At 34.9% G+C, this 20,167-nt stretch overlaps 2 protein-coding genes across 5 annotated transcripts in view; one reads left to right on the top strand and one right to left on the bottom strand.

The window, feature by feature from the left end:
• The window catches only part of LOC111143676 (dedicator of cytokinesis 7), a 224,750-nt gene extending 212,017 nt beyond the window's left edge, over nt 1-12,733 (top strand). For all 3 annotated transcript variants that reach the window (XM_022497507.1, XM_022497506.1, XM_022497505.1), the window contains 2 exons: nt 9,312-9,479; nt 12,113-12,733. In XM_022497507.1, coding sequence (XP_022353215.1) covers nt 9,312-9,479; nt 12,113-12,155 — 211 coding nt within the window. In that variant the 3' untranslated portion in view covers nt 12,156-12,733. The remainder of the gene's footprint in view (nt 1-9,311; nt 9,480-12,112) is intronic.
• A 2,495-nt stretch (nt 12,734-15,228) lies between these two features.
• LOC111143364 (ubiquitin specific peptidase 1) overlaps nt 15,229-20,167 on the bottom strand; it is an 11,498-nt gene continuing 6,559 nt past the window's right edge. Inside the window, exons 6-10 of one of the 2 annotated variants that reach the window (XM_022497060.1) lie at nt 18,862-19,553; nt 18,054-18,224; nt 17,207-17,408; nt 16,848-16,880; nt 15,229-16,291 (exon numbers count right to left, since the gene is read on the bottom strand). In XM_022497060.1, coding sequence (XP_022352768.1) covers nt 15,556-16,291; nt 16,848-16,880; nt 17,207-17,408; nt 18,054-18,224; nt 18,862-19,553 — 1,834 coding nt within the window. In that variant the 3' untranslated portion in view covers nt 15,229-15,555. The remainder of the gene's footprint in view (nt 16,292-16,847; nt 16,881-17,206; nt 17,409-18,053; nt 18,225-18,861; nt 19,554-20,167) is intronic. The other variant, XM_022497061.1, reaches the window with a different exon arrangement.

Here is a 20,167-nt window from a genome sequence, read left to right as displayed (position 1 = left end):
GCACAGAAGTAAACACATAGATAATGGAACAGAATAGAAGACCCAGAAATAAGCCCACAATTATATGGTCAGTTAGTCTTAAGCAAGGAGGAAAGAATATGCCATGGAAAGAAGTCTCTTCAACAAATGGTGTTGGGAAAACCCAACAGTGAAATGGGACCACTGTTTTTCACCACACACAGAAATAAACTCAAAATGGATTAAAGACCTAAATGTGAGACCCAAAACCATTAAAATCCTAGAAGAGAGTACAGACAGTAATTTCTTTGACATCAATCCTAGCAACATTTTTCTAGAGAAGTCTCCCAAAGCAAGGGAAATAAAAACAAAAATAAACTATTGGGACCACATTAAAATTAAACATTTCTGCCCAGCAAAGGAAACAAAAACTAAAGGCAACCTGTGGAATGGGAGGAGATATTTGCAAATGTATCTGATAAAGGGTAAGTATCCAAAATATGTAAAGAGGCGCGCCTGGGTGGCTCAGTGGGTTAAAGCCTCTGCCTTGGGCTCAGGTCATGATCCCAGCATCCTGGGATCAAGCCCCGCGTCGGGCTCTCTGCTCCACAGGGAGCCTGCTTCCTCCCCTCCCTCTCTCTGCCTGCCTCTCTGCCTACTTGTGATCTCTCTCTCCCTGTCAAATTAATTAAAAAATTTTAAAAAAAATATGTAAAGAAATGATACAACTCAACACCCAAAAAAACCCTAATAGTCCAATTGAAAAATGGGCAGAAGACATGAATAGGAATTTCTCCAAAGAAGACATCCAGGTGGCTGACAGGCACATGAAAAGATGATCACCACCACCATCAGGGAAACGCACATGAAAACTATACCTCACAACTCTCAGAATGGCTAAAATCAACAACAGAAGAAACACCAGCCATTTGCCATGATGTGGAGAAAAGGAACTCTAGTGCATTACTGATGGGAATGCAAACTGGTGCAACCATTATGGAAAACAGTATGGAGTTTCTTCAGAAAGCTAAAAATAGAACTACCCTATGATGCAGTAATTGCACTACTGGGTATTTACCAAAAAAAAACCCACAAAAACACTAATTCAGAGGGATACATGTACCTCTGTGTTTATTGCAGTATTATTTACATTAGCCAAATTATGGAAGCAGCCCAAATGCTCATAGATAGATGAACAGATAAAGAAGAGGTGGTTTATACACACACACACACACACACACCAGAATATTACTCAGCCATAAAAATATGAAATCGGTATTTGCAACAACATGGATGGAGCTAGAGAGTATAACACTGAGAAATACGTTGGTCAGAAAAAGACAAATACGGGGCGCCTGGGTGGCTCAGTGGGTTAAGCCGCTGCCTTCGGCTCGGGTCATGATCTCAGGGTCCTGGGATCGATTAAAGTTAAAACTTTGTAATGGTTATTTTATCAAATATTTGAATTTAAGTGTGCGGTGATTCACCAGTGCATTGGATCTTTCTTTTTTTTTTAAAGTTAAAACTTTGTAATGGTTATTTTATCAAATATTTGAATTTAAGTTGAATTTAAGTGTGCGGTGATTCACCAGTGCATTGGATCTTTTTTTTTTTTTTTTTTTTGAGTATAGTTGGCACATAGTGTTACATTAGTTTCCAGGGTACAACATAGTGATTCACCTTCTCTGTACCTTATGCTGTGCTCACAGGTGTAGCTACTGTCTGTCATTGTACACTAGAACAATACCATTGACTGTGTTCCCTAAGCTGGGCCTTTTATGCCTGTGACCTGCTCATTGCATAACTGAAAGCATGTGTCTCCCAATCCCCTTTACCTCTACTGCACTTCCCCCTGGCAACCATTAGTTTGTTCTCCGTATTTGTAGTCTGATTCTGGGACTTATTCCACCTAGGAACATACCCTCTACGTCCACTCATGTTGTTACAAATAGCAAGATACCCTCCTTTTTATGGCTGAGTGATATTCCTGTGTGTGTGTGTGTGTATCACATCTTCTTTATCCACTTATCTATCAGTGGACACTTAGGTTGCTTCCATATCTTGGCTAATGTAAATAATGCTGCAGTAAACATAGGGATGCAAGTATCTTTACAAATTAGTGTTTTCATTTTCTTTAGGTAAACACTCCATAGTGAAATTATTGGATCATATGGTATTTCTGTTAATTTTTTGAGGAACCTCTATTCTATTTTCCACAGTGGCTGTACCTCATTTTTTCTTTTGTTAAAATTTTAATCTAAGATGACTGAGCCAAAGTACATGAGCATTTTTATTGGCCCTTAATACATCGTGCATTGCACAGAGTTTCTAAGTATTAAAAGTGTCAAGTATGCAAGTGTACTTTGCTTTAAACAATGCTGTTTAGGTAGAGTATCTGTTGTTAATCAGTTTAAATGGTACTTTAGTTTGCATTGATTTATTCCTAAAAACAATGAACACTTTTGTATATGTTCACTTTTTATATTTTGGGGTTTATCTTTTAAAACTTGTTTTCATTAAATCTTGAATAGATTCAGTATAGTATTTATATTATTTGCTATTAAAGAACAGGGAGAAAAAAAATCATGTACCTACCCACCCTGCCTAAGAAATAGCGTTCTCTTTACTTTGAGATCTCCTCCTCATATGTTCTTCTCTAATAGCATCTCTCCTTTCCTTTAGAGGTAACCACTATCATGAATTTCATATTACTTACTTTATTGTCTTTATTGTTTTATTATAAATGAGTATTATTCTTTAATACACTACTTCATTTTGCATGTTGTTTATATAAATGGATAGTGAATATAATTCTGTGACTTGCTCTTTTCAGTGTTTGTGAGATATACCTATAATGTTTCTTTAATCTATTTTTATATCTTATGTTGTATGAATATGCCCTGATTTATTCATTTTTCTGTTAGTGGATATTTGGTGGTTTCCTGTGTTTTTGTTTTTAGTTACAAAGAGTACTACTCAAATATCCCTCTGTTTCTGAATTGACAAGAGATTTTCCAGGAGTTAATAAACCTAAAAGTAGTGTTGGTTCATAGGTTTAACTTCAGCCAGATAATGCCATGTTTTTCCCCAAGGTGTGTGAGCCATTATACATAAAGGAGCTGGAAAAAGAATAAATAAAACCCCCAACCAGCAGAAAGGAAGGAAATAATAAAGATTAGAGCAGAGATAAATGATATGGAAACTCAAACAATAGATCAATAAAACCAGGAGCTGGTCCTTTGATAAGATCAGAATTGATAAATTTTCACACAGATGCAGCAAGAAGAAAAAAGAGAGGAGTCAAATAAGCAAAATCATAAATGAAAGAGGACAAGTAACAACCAATACCACAGAAATATAAACAATTACAGGAAAATATGAGAAATTACGTGTCAACAAATTTGAAAACCTTGGAAGAAATGGATAAATTCCTAGAAACATAACAACCTACCAAAACTGAAGCAGGAAGAAATAGAAAATTTGAGCACAGTGATTACCAGCAATGAAATTGAATCCGTAGTAAAGAAACTCCCAACAAACAAAAGTCCAGGACCGGATGGCTTCACAAGTGAATTCTACCAAACGTTTAAGGAATATCTGTTCTTCTCAAACTATTCCAAAAAATAGAAGAGGAAGGAGAACTTCTGAAATCATTCTATGAGGCTGGCATTGCCCTGATACTAAACCCAGATAAACACCACAAAAAGAACCACAGGCTAATATCTAATGAACATAGATGCAAAAATCCTCAGCAAAATACTAGTAAACTGAATCCAGCAATATGTTTTAAAAAATCATTTGCCACAATCAGGTGGAATTTATTCCTGGAATGCAATGGTGGTTCAGTATTCTGAAATCAATCAACATGATACATCACATTGATGAGAGGATAAAAACTATAGGATCATTTCAATAGATGCAGAAAAAGTATTTGACAAAGTACAACATCCATTCTTGATAAAAACCCTCAACAAGGTAGGTCTAGAGGGAACGAACATAACAACATAATAAATTGGTAAGGAAGGAGTAAAACTTGCACTATTTGCAGATGACTTGATACTATATATAGAAAATCCTAGTATCTCCACCAAAAAACTACTAGAACTGATAGATGAATTCAATGAAGTTTCAGGGTGCAGAATCAATGTACAAAAACCTCTTATATTTTTATACATTAATAATGAAGCAGCAGAAAGAGAAATTAAGAAAGCAGTCTCATTTACAGTTGCACCAAAAACAATAAAATACCCAGGAATAAACCAAAGAGGTGAAAGACCTGTACTCTGAAAACTATTAAACATTGATAAGAGAAATTGAAGTTGACACAAAGGAATGGAAAGAGGAAATGCTCATGGAAGCGCGCGCGCGCACACACACACACACACACCACACACAGCTACCCAAAGCTTTTTACAGATTTATTGCAGTCTCTACCAAAATACCCACAACGTTTCTTTTAAAGTTTTATATATTTAAGTAATCTCTGTACCCAGCATGTGCCTTCACCTCACGACATTGAGATCAAGAGTTGCTCACTTTTCCAACTCACCAACAGCATTTTTCACAGAACTAGAACAAATAATCCTAAAATTTGTATGGAACCACAAAGGACCCCAAATAGTCAAAACTGTCTTAAAAAAGAAAAACAAAACTGGAGGTATCACAATTCCAGACTCAAGTTATATTACAATGCTGTAGTAATCAGAAGAGTATGGGACTGGCACAGAAGTAAACACATAGATAATGGAACAGAATAGAAGACCCAGAAATAAGCCCACAATTATATGGTCAGTTAGTCTTAAGCAAGGAGGAAAGAATATGCCATGGAAAGAAGTCTCTTCAACAAATGGTGTTGGGAAAACCCAACAGTGAAATGGGACCACTGTTTTTCACCACACACAGAAATAAACTCAAAATGGATTAAAGACCTAAATGTGAGACCCAAAACCATTAAAATCCTAGAAGAGAGTACAGACAGTAATTTCTTTGACATCAATCCTAGCAACATTTTTCTAGAGAAGTCTCCCAAAGCAAGGGAAATAAAAACAAAAATAAACTATTGGGACCACATTAAAATTAAACATTTCTGCCCAGCAAAGGAAACAAAAACTAAAGGCAACCTGTGGAATGGGAGGAGATATTTGCAAATGTATCTGATAAAGGGTAAGTATCCAAAATATGTAAAGAGGCGCGCCTGGGTGGCTCAGTGGGTTAAAGCCTCTGCCTTGGGCTCAGGTCATGATCCCAGCATCCTGGGATCAAGCCCCGCGTCGGGCTCTCTGCTCCACAGGGAGCCTGCTTCCTCCCCTCCCTCTCTCTGCCTGCCTCTCTGCCTACTTGTGATCTCTCTCTCCCTGTCAAATTAATTAAAAAATTTTAAAAAAAATATGTAAAGAAATGATACAACTCAACACCCAAAAAAACCCTAATAGTCCAATTGAAAAATGGGCAGAAGACATGAATAGGAATTTCTCCAAAGAAGACATCCAGGTGGCTGACAGGCACATGAAAAGATGATCACCACCACCATCAGGGAAACGCACATGAAAACTATACCTCACAACTCTCAGAATGGCTAAAATCAACAACAGAAGAAACACCAGCCATTTGCCATGATGTGGAGAAAAGGAACTCTAGTGCATTACTGATGGGAATGCAAACTGGTGCAACCATTATGGAAAACAGTATGGAGTTTCTTCAGAAAGCTAAAAATAGAACTACCCTATGATGCAGTAATTGCACTACTGGGTATTTACCAAAAAAAAACCCACAAAAACACTAATTCAGAGGGATACATGTACCTCTGTGTTTATTGCAGTATTATTTACATTAGCCAAATTATGGAAGCAGCCCAAATGCTCATAGATAGATGAACAGATAAAGAAGAGGTGGTTTATACACACACACACACACACACACACCAGAATATTACTCAGCCATAAAAATATGAAATCGGTATTTGCAACAACATGGATGGAGCTAGAGAGTATAACACTGAGAAATACGTTGGTCAGAAAAAGACAAATACGGGGCGCCTGGGTGGCTCAGTGGGTTAAGCCGCTGCCTTCGGCTCGGGTCATGATCTCAGGGTCCTGGGATCGAGTGCCGCATCGGGCTCTCTGCTCAGCAGGGAGCCTGCTTCCCTCTCTCTCTCTGCCTGCCTCTCTGTCTACTTGTGATCTCTCTCTGTCAAATAAATAAATAAAATCTTTAAAAAAAAAAAAAAGACAAATACAACATGATTTCACTCATATGTGGGATTTAAGAAACGAAACCATTAAGCAAAGGGGAAAAAAAGGAGGAAGACAGGGAAACCAAGAAACAGACTCTTAATTATAGAGAACAAACTGATGGTTTCCGGGGGGGATTAAAGAGTATATTTATCATGATCAGCACTGAGTAATGTATAGACTATGTCAAATCACTATATTGTACACCTGAAACCAGTATAAAACTATATGTTAACTATACTGAAGTTAAAATTAAAAACTTTTAAGAACTTAGAAACAAAGTGTTTAAGACAAATTTAAATCTTACTGGTATTTGAAAGTTCATCTTGCTATATGACTACTGCTACTTTGTATTCTCTAACAGTTTAACTTTTACCAGTTTGATGGGTATGATTATGGATTATGGATTAAATTTGCATTTCTCACTTTTTTAAAGATTTTATTTATTTGATGGAGAGAGAAATCACAAGTAGGCAGAGAGAGTGGGGAGCAGGCTCCCTGCTGAGCAGAGGGCCCGATGCAGGGCTTGATCCCAGGACCCCAAGACCAGGACCTGAGCTGAAGGCAGAGGCTCAACCCACTGAGCCACCCAGGCACCCCTGCATTTCTCTTTTTCAAAGAGGTCAAATATCTTGCCATGTGTTTGTTAGCCATTTCGCCTTCCTCTCAGTAAAGTTACATATCAGGTCCTTTGCTTTCCTAATGTATTCTTTTCCTTACTGAATTTTGAGTATTTACATAATCTGGATATATACTTTATTATTTGTAAGTATCACAAATATCTGAATTTGGGGCTTACCACTTTTTTTAAAAGAAGCTCTTTAATGTAGCAAAAGGATTCAGCCTTTATGACTACTGCTTTTTGTATCTTAGATTACTTTTTGGGTGAAGTTGTAGTAGTAATTTTTATTTTTAGATTTTATTTGACAAAGAGAGCGCGCACAAACAGGGAGAACAGAGGGAGAGGGAGAAGCAGACTCTCTGTGGAGCGAGGAGCCTGATGCAGGGTTCTATCCTAGGACGACTCAGGCATCATGACCGTAGCTGAAGGCAGACCTTAACTGACTGAGCCACCCAGGCACCCCCGTCATAGTAGTAGTCTATATTGACTTCTAAAACCCAATATAATGGTATCTCTAAAATTTCAATATGGGTTAAACAAAAGGGGGAAAAGGCAAAAATGGCTTATTTTATTTTTTTAAATCCACTTGCAGTTGGTTTTTGAGTATGGTTCAAGGGGATTAGTTTGACTTTTGTGCATACTGATAATTGATAATTATCTGGATATCATTTATTAATTGTGGTGTGAATTGGGGTCAGATTTCTTTTCCATATGGATATCCAGTTGACACAGCACCACTTATTTCAAAAATTGCCCTTTCTCTTCTGCTTTGTGGTATTATTATAAAGTATAATAAATATTATAAATCAGGTGCTCGTGTTGGTATGCATCTGTTTCTGCAATCTTATCTTCCATTATTCTCTTCCTCTCTTCTTGAGCCAGTATCATGGTCTCTTAATTACTGCAGCTTTGATATCTAGTAGAGCAGTTTCTCTCACCTTTTGTTCAAGGACTATTTTGGGCCCTTTTCCTTTTCATATAAATTATAGAATCAATTTATCATTCCCTCCACCTCTCTACCCCCCTAAAACTAATAACCTGAATCTGTAGATAAGTTGGCAGAGAGTTGGAACTTCTTTAGAACTTGACTCTTCCAGTCTGTGAATGTGACCTAGTTCTCACTTAGATCTTTTGTTTTCTTAATATTTTGATTTTCTGTAGAGGCTTTACATACCTTGATTTTATTCCTTGGCAATTCATACTTTTATGCTTTTGTTAATATGTTTTAGAATTATATTTTGTTTGCTGGTATACAGAGTGCAGTTGAGTTCTGTATTTTTACATGAGGATATTGCCAGACTCACTTGTTAATTCTAATAATTTATCTGTAGAATTTTTTCCCCTTTTTACAGTGATGTTTCAAAGCTCCAGTACTATGTTATTCTGAATAGCAGTATGATAGAGGACATCACTTTCTTGTTCCTGATTTAAAAGGAAAAAAAATGCTCACCATCGAGGATAGTGTTTTCTTCAGGTTTTTTATAGATGCTTTGAATTAGGTTAAAGAAGTTCCCACCTATTTTTGTTATGCTGAATTTTCATCATGACAAATTTTAGAGTGTTATCAAAGGGGTGTGTGTGACATTGGTGGAACAGTTTGCTGTTGTCTTGCTTGTTGGGAGTTTTGCAACTGTGTTTATGGGGAGATTAAAATACACTTTTTTCTTTTTAGTTCCATTAGGTTTTGGTATCCCAGCCTTGAAATAGGAGTTGGAGACTCTTCTCAGAAATACACTTCCCCACCACCACCCCATACTGTAGAAAAATTGTGTTACACTGGGATTGCCTGTTCTTAAGATGTTTAGTAGAATTTGCAGGTTGTTTTCTGTATGTAAAGATTGTGATTTGACTTCAGGTTTGTTCTGTTCTTTTTAAGTTGCTAAGCTCTTCGCTTTTAGCTTTAAAAAAAAAAATTAAGACTATACATTTTCCTCTGAACATCACTTAGCTGCAATTCTGTTAAGTAGTGATATGTGTACATTGGTTGTTAGTTTTGTTTTGTTTTTTTTTCCGTTAAGTGTTTGAAACAGCGAGCTATGTGTACATTGTTTAACATCCTACTACTTGATCTGTTAGGGTCCAGGTACTTTTTCTTAAATATCTGAATAAATTGGACAAAAGATTGTTATCAAGGGCTATCCATTTAAGCAGCTTATTCGAATATCAGCAGACCACTGTGCCAGATGTCACTGTTGGTACATGAATGAGTAGGGTAAAATCCCTTAAAAGAGCTTTTAGTCTGATGGTGATATGTGAGAAAATGACTTAAGTTTTAACATTAAATAATACATAATTTTTAGTTAAATGAAGACTGTTAAGTCAATGTTAGTGTAAAAGAACTCAAGTTCATCTCTGTCCCCTGCCTTACCCCCAATGCAAGAGTGGATATTTAATGTTCCAGTGAAAAACTGAATGACATCATCATGGTGAATGTGTGTAGTAGCATCCAGTTCTCAAACTGTGCCAGAAGAAATCTTTTGGTAACACGCTGTTTTTCCTAGGTGTGAGGATGCCTTAAGAAAAAATAAGAGCCTAATTGGGCCTGATCAAAAGGAGTATCAAAGGGAACTGGAGAGAAACTATCATCGCCTTAAAGAGGCCTTACAGCCTCTGATAAACAGAAAGATCCCTCAGTTATACAAGGCAGTATTACCTGTCACCTGCCACAGGTATGCTCATTTTTTCCTATTATTTTGGATATCTTCAGGAAAATGAAATCCGCTCGAATTGTTCAATAATAATGAATTAGTGTAAATTTTATTACATGGTTTCAGATATTGTCTCTTGAAACTTAGGAAGTTCAACTAGCCTGTTATGAATAACCCTGTTATGAATCAACCTTCAAGATAGAAGTCAGTTCTTTCTGTAATTTGAGAATAATAAAGTTGTGTTAAAGAATAATAAAGTTGTGTTAAATATGCATACTAACCAAGACACAATAGTCTGGCCTCCGAAAACTAGTTCTTTTAGGCCTGTTATACTTTATTTATATGGCAGAATTTACTAGAATGTATCAAGAGCCAAATACTCATTTTCCTTGGTCCTAAGAGTAAATGGTATTACAGTATGTTCTTCTATATTTGTGTTAAAGTAGGTGGCCCCATTGAGTATTTTTCTCCACTAATTGTGAGAAATAAAATAATACTTACCTTTAAGAGGTTGTTATAGAAATTAAATTTTAGGCATGTGAATTTCCAAGGACAGTGTTAAAACAGTTAGCACCTGAATTCTGAAGAGGGCATGATAACTGTTTAACTGCCCTTTCTTTTCATTTTGAAATCCAAATATACATATAACCACTGAATATTTTACCACCCTTTTCTTTGAACTAACAACAGTAAAGCTGTTACATTGTTAATAAGTTAATATCTGGAAGACCTTTGAAGTTGCTTATATGAAAACAGAATGTATGTGCATGGTATAACATGCTACAAAAGTGAAATGAGCTATTTGATCATCTGGAAATTAGTCCCTGTTCTTCAGTGATTTAGAAAAAAAAAATCACACATGCATTCAAAGAAGGTCTGCTAAGGGCCTGCTGTAGGTCATGTCCCTACATGGAGCATTGTTGTAGCTGTACAGTAACAGACGGAGACGGGGGCCTTTCTAAATTCGTCTCTCTCAAGGATAGAGAACAAACCGAGGGTTGATGGAGGGGGTGGGGGATGGGTATTAAAGATGGCAGTTGTTACGATAAGCACTGGGTATTTTAAGTGATGAATCACTGAATTCTACTCTAGAAACCAATTTGCACTGTATGTTAACTAAAATTTAAATTAAAAAATCCTGTCTCTGGCAAAATATAATTTGCATCCACCATCTTATAACCGATACATTTCCTCTTAAAATTCTCAGTGGGAAGCAATGCCAGTCCCCTCTACTTTGTGCTTCCCTTCAGTCTTTTTGGAATTTTTGCCTCCTTGTTGCCGTTACCCACCTCCTCTTAACTCACTGGTCCAAGGTCCTGGGAAGAGGGTACTGGGTCCTTGACATAATCAGGCCCTTTGGGAATGCTAGTCTTGCTTCCTTCAAATTTGCAGCCCATTTTAGTGGAAACATTGTATCATTCCAATCTAAAGGAGTTTTTCTCTTAACACTGTAATCCTGACTTTTGCCTTCCTCTGTGATCTATGTTATGGTCAGCCCCCCAAGCTTTTCTTAATATTGTTCTTTTGGAATTAACGAACACACTTTGGTGGGGGGGCTGCTGGTGTGGTGAACAGTGTCTAGCTTTCAAGGCTGGTATTTTCCCTGGAACCAGAAAACCAAGCTTTGAGATTCAAAAATGATCTTTTTGTACCTGCCCTCACTTTTCTTGGAGATCTAAGCCTCAGGGTTTAACCTTAATTGGAGGAAGGATAAACTGAAAGAAACCAGTTTCAGAATAGAGAAAAAGACATTAAGAGGTATTGAAGAACATTATCCTCTTCACTGTTATTTCTTGAGAACTTAGAAAATAGCATTTTCATTGAATCTGAATTTTGCTGGTTAACATAACCTGGAATATTATTTTGCAGTAGGCTTAAAAGCTATTAAGATGGTCGGTCTCAAAGTGTGACCTTGGAACACATGGAAGGGTGTCCCTGAAACCCTGTGAGGTTTCTACCAAAGGTTTTTCATTTTTTTCACTCTCATTCTTAAGAGTTTTCCAGAGACTACATGCAATATGAATATTGTGAAAGATTGAATGCAGAAGCAGGTATGAGAATTTAGGCTATGAGCTAGACATTTAATAAGAATGCCACTCCTAAAATTCTTACAAGTTTTTAAAAACAGTGCTATTTATAGTGACATGTAATGGGTTATTTTATTAAATAATAATTTAAAATTTCCTTAATAATTTCTAGTATGGTGAGTATCAATGTAGAATCCACTTTCAAAAGCTTTTTGAGGTCCTCAATTTTTAAGTGTAAAAAGGACCTAACACCGAGGAGTTTGAGAACTGCTTAACTCTTAGGATTTAAAATTGTAAATAACCAGCACCTGCCTTTTTCTTTTTAATAATCACAAATCTTTTCCTGAAATCTCTCACCTTATTCCTTGCTCCTGTTTCATCACAATATCTAATTTGGACAAATGAGTAAATGGTCAATGCACTTGGCAAAGTGGTTACTGTAATATATTTTTAATCTGTAAAACCAAAATATATAAAGCAGAATGTATAGGATGGACATGTAACTTGAAAGTTAGTAACTCTGATGGCAAAACTTTGAGATAGCTCTGCAGAAAGAAGTCTGTAAAGCATAGTTTAAAGAAATATGCAAAACGTATTTATATTTATATCCTTTCATTTTCTCCCCAGAGATTCCTTCAGTCGGATGAGCCTGCGCAAAATGGATCTTTAAAATAAATGTACTTGTCTTACTCATTTGAAGAGAGCCATGTATTCAACACTGAGTGTGAAAAGATTTATTGAAAAACAGGACTTGGGGCTTAATTCTGGAAATTCTAGCATTAATTTACTACTCATTGAAGAATGTGGTGGCCAAAACAGTATCAAATGTAGATCACTGAAGTTTGAGAATCATGGCCATGGTTTCTCATGTTCTGGTAATATGCTGTTATCTTTTTTTAAGACTCAAAAGTAATGACTCACTATACATTTACTATTATTTATACCATAGCTAATGTTAAATTTATTTACTTTAAGTTTGTATTTTTTAATTTATATTACCATTTATAGATTCATTTTGGAACCATTTTAAATGTAGTAATGCTTATTTTAAAGGTACTATTAAATATGTGAACGTTTACACTAATTTTACTGAGTGAGACTTTAAAAATTATTATTGACAAAAGCAGAGAATCTTGAGTTGATTCAAGAACTAGTTCCAAATCTAGCTAAGTTTTAAAAAATGAAAATTGACATTGTACGGGCCAAAGAGCCCAAAATTAAATAAATGAATAAATGGGTATAGATAGATATGGATAACTGGTTTGTGAAGTCTTAAAACAGGTTTCTAAGTTATTTTCCACTTACAAACAAAAATACAAAAACAAAAACAAACAAAAAAACCACCACCACCACCAGGGATTTAGGATAAATTATAGAGTAACTTTACGTGATGAAACTTTTGTCTGTAACGATTAAATACTGGGATAGCTGCTACCAGTCACAGTAGCTTAATCTTTGAGTCTTGTTATACTGATAATATGAACTTCATGACTTTCAGCAACTAGTGAAGGATTCCTGTGTTTCAAATTAAACAAGCCAGTCATTTTATGAGTTTGGTCATTTAAACTGGTAAACTATTATCTTACATCACCATAAAAAGGACACCGAGAGCTCGTGTTTGATTTTAATCTACCAGCTGAATGAGAAGTTTAATTTTTTAACACCTATATAAACTTTATTTATGTAAAAGGTAAAATTAGCTGTTTTAATTGAAATTAAGAACTAATTTAAAGTAACTTTGACATGAAAAACTAAGGCAAAAATCCTTTTGAAAATATTTATTGCAATTACTTTGGGCCAGGTTTATCCAAAAAACTACCTATTAATGATTTTTGTGTTTTCAGTAGTTTTTTCTTCGTGTAGTAATACAGCTTATAGAAAGGCATCATTTTTAATATGTCCCTGATCTATTGACCAATGACATGAATCACTTAAAAACCAATTAAATATGGTGCCTTCATTCTGTAGTTGATATTGAAACAAGATCTCAAAAATGTCTGCTTCTCCTGAGACTATAGGGGATGGTTGATACCCTTCTGCAGCCTACCTTTATAACTGGCAGTATTATCTCAAATTCATCTTACCTACATCAATCCAAAGACTGAAGCACAAGATTTTTCAGATGAGTCAACAGTGTTGGACGAAAAGGGGTAGACTGGAGTCAGAAAGGAATAACCTCAAAAACAAATTTGGGGACAGAGGATCCACATGAACAATAAGGAAATACAAGGAGTCAAGAATGGAAATTCATTAGAACAAATACAAGGTAACAAATACTCTCTCCTCTTAAGGGCAAGGGATGGGGGAGGTATATATAAAGGAGAGAATATAAAGTAATCCTTAGGTCATTACTTACTAGATTATATCATGTAAGAGCTTGGAATATGTCACATAAATCTCAGTGACAGTATCAAGAACTCTAGAATTTATATAATTGTGATTTAATTACCGTGCAATAGTTTTCTGACTTGAATAAAAACAGGCTTCCTCTGAGAACAATCGTATGATACTGAACACTTCCTTACTTTCCACATGCTTCAGTTTTCTTAAAACTTTCTCCTATCAAGAATCTATACCAATAGTTCTTGGCTATCTCTTGAGTATGAGACCCAGGCTATATCCTGGAACTACTCCATCAGAAGCTTATGAGTAGTGTTCAGGGCTTTTACATTTTAAAAGTTCCATTAATGATTCTTACTCTATCAGAAACTTAAAGGTAGTGTTCAGGGCTGTTTTCTTTTTAAAAGTTCCATTAGTGATTCTGAATGTAGAATGAGGTGAGAACCATGACATTTTATATCACACCATCCTGTGGAAGAACAGAAGACATGATTTAACTGGGACTAATTTATTAGTTGACAGGTACTCTTATTTGTTGAAATGGGGGTATAAAAGTGTTACTCTAATGGCATTATATATTCTTCAGATTTTTTTAATGTCTTAAGCCATAAGGTAACTGATCATTTACCAATTTAATATACATTTAGAATGAAAATTTAACATTTTTGTGTGTGCACAAAGCATCATCTTTACGGATTCCATAAAGTTATGTCTACTTTAGAGGACTACTATAATGCAGCAGTTTTTACTATAAACTTAAGTATGACAACATGGATGGACTAAGCAGTTTCTCCTATTTGAAAAATCTCTTAACCTCCAACTGTCACAGTATTATTAAAGGTAATTACGCATGTTTATTCTCTTCTAGGTATGTGTGTGTATATATGCACATATTATACATACACATACATTTTCTTACAAGAACTCAGCTACAATTATTAAAAAATAGGCAAGTAAAAAAATTTGAGTTGTATACATAGTTGTTAAGCAGTTTAAATTTTATTGACCTCCCGGTTTTTAAAAAAGAGTTAAATTTAAGGTCACACCTCTAAATTTGATATACTATATATACAGATCGTGCAGAATATGACTATGAAAGATACAAATTAGTCCATGCCCAAGAAGATTTACTAGAATACAGAATCATTTTCATAAATACATATAAAATTCTTGTGAAGATAAAAGGGGACTAGCTGTCCAGGTTTTCTGAGATACTTTTCAAAGTGATTCAAGGCACAAAATATACACTACTGTGAATACACACATATTTCTTTGTGCCTCTAAATACAACCCATTAAAGATTTGGCTTCATGACTTATAAAACTAAATGTACTGAATGAGATTCTGCTTCTTAGCTGAAAAACCACAGGACCTATAAACATCATATAATTACTCCAAAATATGGAGATACAAATACAAGCACTTTATTTTAAAAAGCAAACACAAAGATAGGTGTAAATTCAAAAGTGTTTAAATGCTTCCCATTTGAATAATTCAACTAAGAACCTATACAGTTTTGTTTCCAGAAGCTAATGCATCACTAGTCTCTACTATGAGAAATGAATTCTAAAAATTAACATGGTTTTCAGTAATTCAAATTTCACTATATAAAAACCTAGAGAGACCAATAATATCCCATAGCTTCAAAAGATAAGCTAGACTCTGATGTAATCAACTTTACCAGCTTTTGTCCAGGTCTGTTTAATATATACATAAGGAAAATACTCACTCTATAATTTCTTATAAAATAGCAAATAAGGAGTAGACGTAGGAGATGTAGAAGGGGAAAGAGAATTCAGAAAGTCCTTCTCTTCTGTAACTTTTACTTCAGAATCATCAAAAAGTAACCACTTCCCCTCATACTCCTTTAAGCTTTGCACTACATACGAAATTTTGTTCTCAAATCCACTAAAGTTAATGCCTGTTTGGTCACTGGATTCCTTGTCTGTATCAAATTCATGGGTCCCATTAGTATTGTTAGTCTCAGAATTTCTATTTTCAGCAAATGCTGTACTGGCAACTTTATCAGGATTAGATGCTTTGTTGTATAGCTCATAATCTGCTTTGCTCTTTTGTCCTCCGAGAAGTCCAATAGCTTCTACATTTTTTTTGTTCAAAACTTTACTTGGCTGTGTATTTCCACTGACTCTAATTGACACTTCTTCATCATCATAATTTTCAACCACACCCCTTGCTTCCTCCTCATTCAATGGTTCTGGCTTACCTATTTCACACATTTGGTCGATCACAAAATTTCCCTTATCTAGCTCTAAACTGTTAAGGTCGGTGACTTTAACAGAAGCAGTGTAATGCCCACTACTGATGGTAATGCCACTGTGCATCACAACCGCAAATAATCCATAGCTGTCATTGGTTGGCTTTGTGCTCCATTCTTCTAGTGACAGTTTAAGAGGTGTCAGTAAAGGAGTGTTGATCTTGGAAAGTCCACCACCGTAACAATCAAACCTTTGGAAGGAAAGAAAAAAAAAGTTTTCTGCAATTCCACTTTATATATATTCAGTTTTACCCCCAAATGTGAAACCAAGTAGATGTCTGAATGGCCCTTAATATTTAGTGCTTATACAAACATAAAAACCAGACTCTAATTTTGTATACTTAAATGTATGCAAAGAAAAACTGAAGTTAAGTGCTAATATTCAGCTCTGTGAAGGATATAAGGCATTCTCCCTTTCATATTCTTTACTTTTCTAATTTTGTACAATGAGAAAATCAGTTTTTTAAATGCCATTTTAACTTCAAAATCCTTTAGTAAGTAATTTTAATATGGAGGCTTTCACTACCAAAATTTGGAAACAAAAATAAATAGCAGCAAAGAAATTATCCACAGAAAGAAGGCACTAAGTGTCATCTTCAGGCATAATAAAGTGTGTAGAGAGTTAGTAGGCAGCTCTCATAATTTCAAACAATTCATTAACATGTATATATGTCATGAAGATACTTAGATTTTCAACAAGAAGAGAATCTCTCATTCTTGAAAGAACTAGTTTGACTCCTGGCTTACCTTGAAAATGAAACTATCTTGCCTTTTTCTCCCCTCAAAAAAAAAAAAAAAAACTTAATGTTATATAAAATCTGCTGCTTTAATCAATTCAACTTGAAACTGTTTGTAATAAGGAATGAAGATTAAAAGATGTGGGAAGAAATCCTAGAATATGTATTTACACCAAAAGGATTTAAAATGATGCATTTTTTAAGTTAACTCTTAAAAGCAGAACAGACTTTTCTAAGGTAATCTTTATAAATTACTTCATTTCAGTAGTTTATATTATGCTATTACGCTTTTTTGTTACTATTATAGTATTTTGAACAAAACTTATAGCAGCTCATTTTTTTCATATAGCTTTTATTTATAATACTCACTCCAAGCCACTAGCAGCAAAGCACTTCAAATGAATAGTTATAACTTCAGGCATTTTGTCAAACAAAAGACTTCGTTCGGCTTCAGTATAATGATGGCAATTTTCACAGAAATATTTATCTTCTCCTACAATCCTCTCCACTGAAGCAAACTGTGAAATTGCCCATCTCAGGGTCTTCATTTCTGTTTTTGGCTCTGGAGAAACTACATGAGAGAATTCCTTTCACTCACAAATGAAAACCTCTCAGACATTTAAAAATTAAACATGTTCCATATTCAAAATTAGCATGATTTCAATTGACTAATCCTTTTAAATGATAAAAACATTCCTTTGAATTTCAGAAACTTTTAAGTTCATCCTCAATAGTATATATATTTTTTAAATATTTATATTTGAGAAGCCAAAGTATTGAGGTGATAGGGACAGCAAAATGAGAATAACCTACTTTCTGAGTGTTAAGACACAGGCTTTAGTTCAGCTATTAATTTCCGATATCTGAACAGGTAAAGCAGTCTTCTGATCACTTCCCAGATCCTTTCCCTACTTTTTGTTGTTTTATACTAAACAGTGGCTCAGATATGTAGCTCAAAGACTAAGATACCCAAGAGTTACTACAGCATTTCATTTTCCCACTACACACATCAAAATAAAGATGCCAACAATTTTCCAAATGCTATTAACAAGTGAATCTATATGAGCAGAAAGACTTTATTACACCAGAGACAATTAAAAGCCAGCTCTTTTTCCCCAATAATTATACAAGCTACTATGAGACCGTGTTTCGTTGAAGAAAAAACTGCTTATTCCATGATCAACACAAGTCCATACAAGACTCCAATTCTGCTTACTTTCAGAACTCTCCTCTACTTTGGAAAGCTCATCTTCTTGTACTGGTACACTGATGTCCTGAAAATCTTCTCTTCTTTCTGTTAAACTTTCACATTCTAAGCAACGAGTCCTCAATACCAGCTGACCTTGAAATAATTTCTCTACTAGCTCAAAACCAATTTGCTCTGCACCTAAAAAAAAGGGGGGGGGGTACTTTTCAGCATAGCCCACATAATCAATAGTTCAATTACAGCGTAAACTTGCTTATTAGCATTAAGAGGTGCCTTACTCATGAACTCTAAATTCCCTGAAAAGATAACTATAATTCATCTTCAAAACTATGTCATTTTAATTCCCTTCCCAAAGACATTCCTATAGGAATAACCCCAAAGAAGTACAACACTGTTGGTAAAACCCTTAACCATGCCAATACTACACATATTTGTGAGATCTGCATGAAACTAGGTAGAAATCCAGTTTGAGTACAGTATAACTACTAAAGTTCTCTAAAAATGTATTTCACTAAATACAATTTCTCAAGTTTATTATCAAGTACTGCTTTCAGAAGGAGTTAAAATAATTCTCCATTAAAATATATAGAACTCCTTGTTTACAAAACATAAATTAACATTACCCTACATTAACATCACCTTAAGATTAGTAAGATTTATACACACATCTAAGCAGTGTTTAAAACATAATTCATGTTGTTAAAATTTCCTCTTAAAACCTGAAGCAGATTTACACTGTACATGTATCTAAGAACATTACAGTTCTGCAGCTGTTAATCCTCCTACCTATCAACGTCTAAGAATAAATTATACTGACCTTTGTTTATGGGCTTAACTTCGTTAACGTTAACGGGCTTAACATTATTCCCTGGAGACTCAAGTTCACAACCATTAGTTGTGTTATCATTTTCACACTTCCCCAAGTCCTCTTCAAGATCATATTCATTTTCTTTCAACTGTCCTTTGGATCCCTGGTTGGTTGTTATTTTCCCCAGACTACAGAATTTAGAAAGAATGCTCGGTTGCTTAGCTGCAGGCTTTAACCAATTTATTTTAACTCTTGATTTCTTTTGTGAGGGTCTTGCACTTTCATTTTCAGAAACATACTTGGGGATTATTTTAGAAGGAATCTCTAATGTATCACCAGTAGCTTTCCTTTTTGATCTGGTTTGTCTCTGGTTCTCTTCCAATGACTGGTGTTCCTTGGATACTTTAACTTTCTTCTTCATGTTACCAAATTCAGTGTCATTTTTTCTTTTCCCATTTCCTTTTGCGAGTTTTTCTTTATAGTCTTCAGAATGCCTCAGGTTGTCCATCTCTATGCTGTTAATACCACTCATTTCCTCTTTCTGATGAGGTTTTTCTTCTACCTTAGTAGATAATTCTACCACATTTTTTACTTCTTCTTTTTTTAGGAGTTGGCATGTTTCTTGAATGTTTCCCAAAATACACTGTAATACTTCCTGTGCATCATGCTGTAGATATCCTTCATACATAGGGTTGAGTTCCCTATAAATAAAAATTTCCATTTCATCTATTCTAGTTTTAAAGATAGAATACAAAAACCCTTTCTATAGAGAAATTAATTCCTTTAGAGGGATATCAAATTATTTTAAAAATCTTACCTTTTATTCAACTAATTTGAAACTTACCTAAGCTTATAAAAGTAAAAATAAATTTTACCACAAATACTTTTATCCTCTTCTAAATACTAGTAACAGCTAGTATACATATAGTTTACCATATAGCAGGTTTTACTCAAAATGTTTATGTTAGATATATAAAACATAATTCTAACAATAATCCTATAAGGTAAGTACTACTATCACCCTGATTCAGATAAGGTAGCTTGCTCAAAGCCAGGATTCAAACCTGTTCTTGGCCAGCATGCTATACTACCCTGCTCATCAACAAACACAGAACACTGTATTTACACCCTGGTTTTTGTTTTGTTGTTTTTTGTTTGTTTGTTTGTTTTACTCGCACACCCAACACAAAGCTCAAACTCAAAACCCCTAGAGTACGAGATGCCTGCTCTACCAACTAAGCCAGCCAGGTGCCCCATCCTAGGTCTATTCTTTTTTTTTTCTTTTCTTTTTTTTTTTTTTTTTTAAGTTTTTATT

Source organism: Enhydra lutris, unplaced genomic scaffold (genome assembly GCF_002288905.1).
Source record: "Enhydra lutris kenyoni isolate GAN:26980312 unplaced genomic scaffold, ASM228890v2 scaffoldscaffold9, whole genome shotgun sequence".
NCBI classification, from domain to species: Eukaryota; Metazoa; Chordata; class Mammalia; order Carnivora; family Mustelidae; genus Enhydra; species Enhydra lutris.
This window is presented reverse-complemented; position numbering and strand designations above follow the sequence as displayed.